Consider the following 543-nt stretch of genomic DNA (forward strand, 5'->3'; position numbering starts at 1 on the left):
TGTATCCGCCATTTAACACACACACACACACACACACACACACACACACACACACAATAATAGATTGCAAATACTGATAAGATTTTAAACATCATACCATGTTTACTATCTTCCATACAGATCCAAACATCTCAAATAAAGGTCAGCCATTCTTATTCCATCAAATGTTAATGTGATCAGTAGAGAAATTGCAATCTGAGTATATAGAAACATGAAGTATAATGTATTTATACAATGGACAAGTCAAGAATGAAAATAGTGTCATCTCACTCTTACCCTCGCAACTTGTCAACAGACTTTGTCAGAGTCATGTTCAAAGTCCTCTTTAGGTATTGAATGTAGTTGATCCACAAGGTGAGATTCAACGGGTTGGCCTGAACAGCACGGTCATAGATCTGTACAGAGTAAAAATATTAGAAAACAGAATATTTCACAGAGGTAAAAAAAACACAAGTGTTATCGGAAAGTAACCTTCCTTATTTGTGAGATGAACAACTTTGTGACAACTTTGAGGGTATCACACATGAACTAAGACAGGTTTAA

The 543-nt window shown here is 35.4% G+C and overlaps 1 protein-coding gene across 1 annotated transcript in view; it reads right to left on the minus strand.

Moving 5' to 3' along the window:
- Positions 1 to 543, minus strand: part of LOC108785243 (pre-mRNA-processing factor 39-like) — a 32,684-nt gene that overhangs the window by 15,728 nt on the left and 16,413 nt on the right. Inside the window, exon 4 of the mRNA XM_018554287.1 lies at positions 277 to 395. Coding sequence (XP_018409789.1) covers positions 277 to 395 — 119 coding nt within the window. The remainder of the gene's footprint in view (positions 1 to 276; positions 396 to 543) is intronic.

Source organism: Nanorana parkeri, unplaced genomic scaffold, assembly GCF_000935625.1.
Source record: "Nanorana parkeri isolate BGI_ZX_2015 unplaced genomic scaffold, ASM93562v1 scaffold153, whole genome shotgun sequence".
In the NCBI taxonomy this organism is placed as follows: domain Eukaryota; kingdom Metazoa; phylum Chordata; class Amphibia; order Anura; family Dicroglossidae; genus Nanorana; species Nanorana parkeri.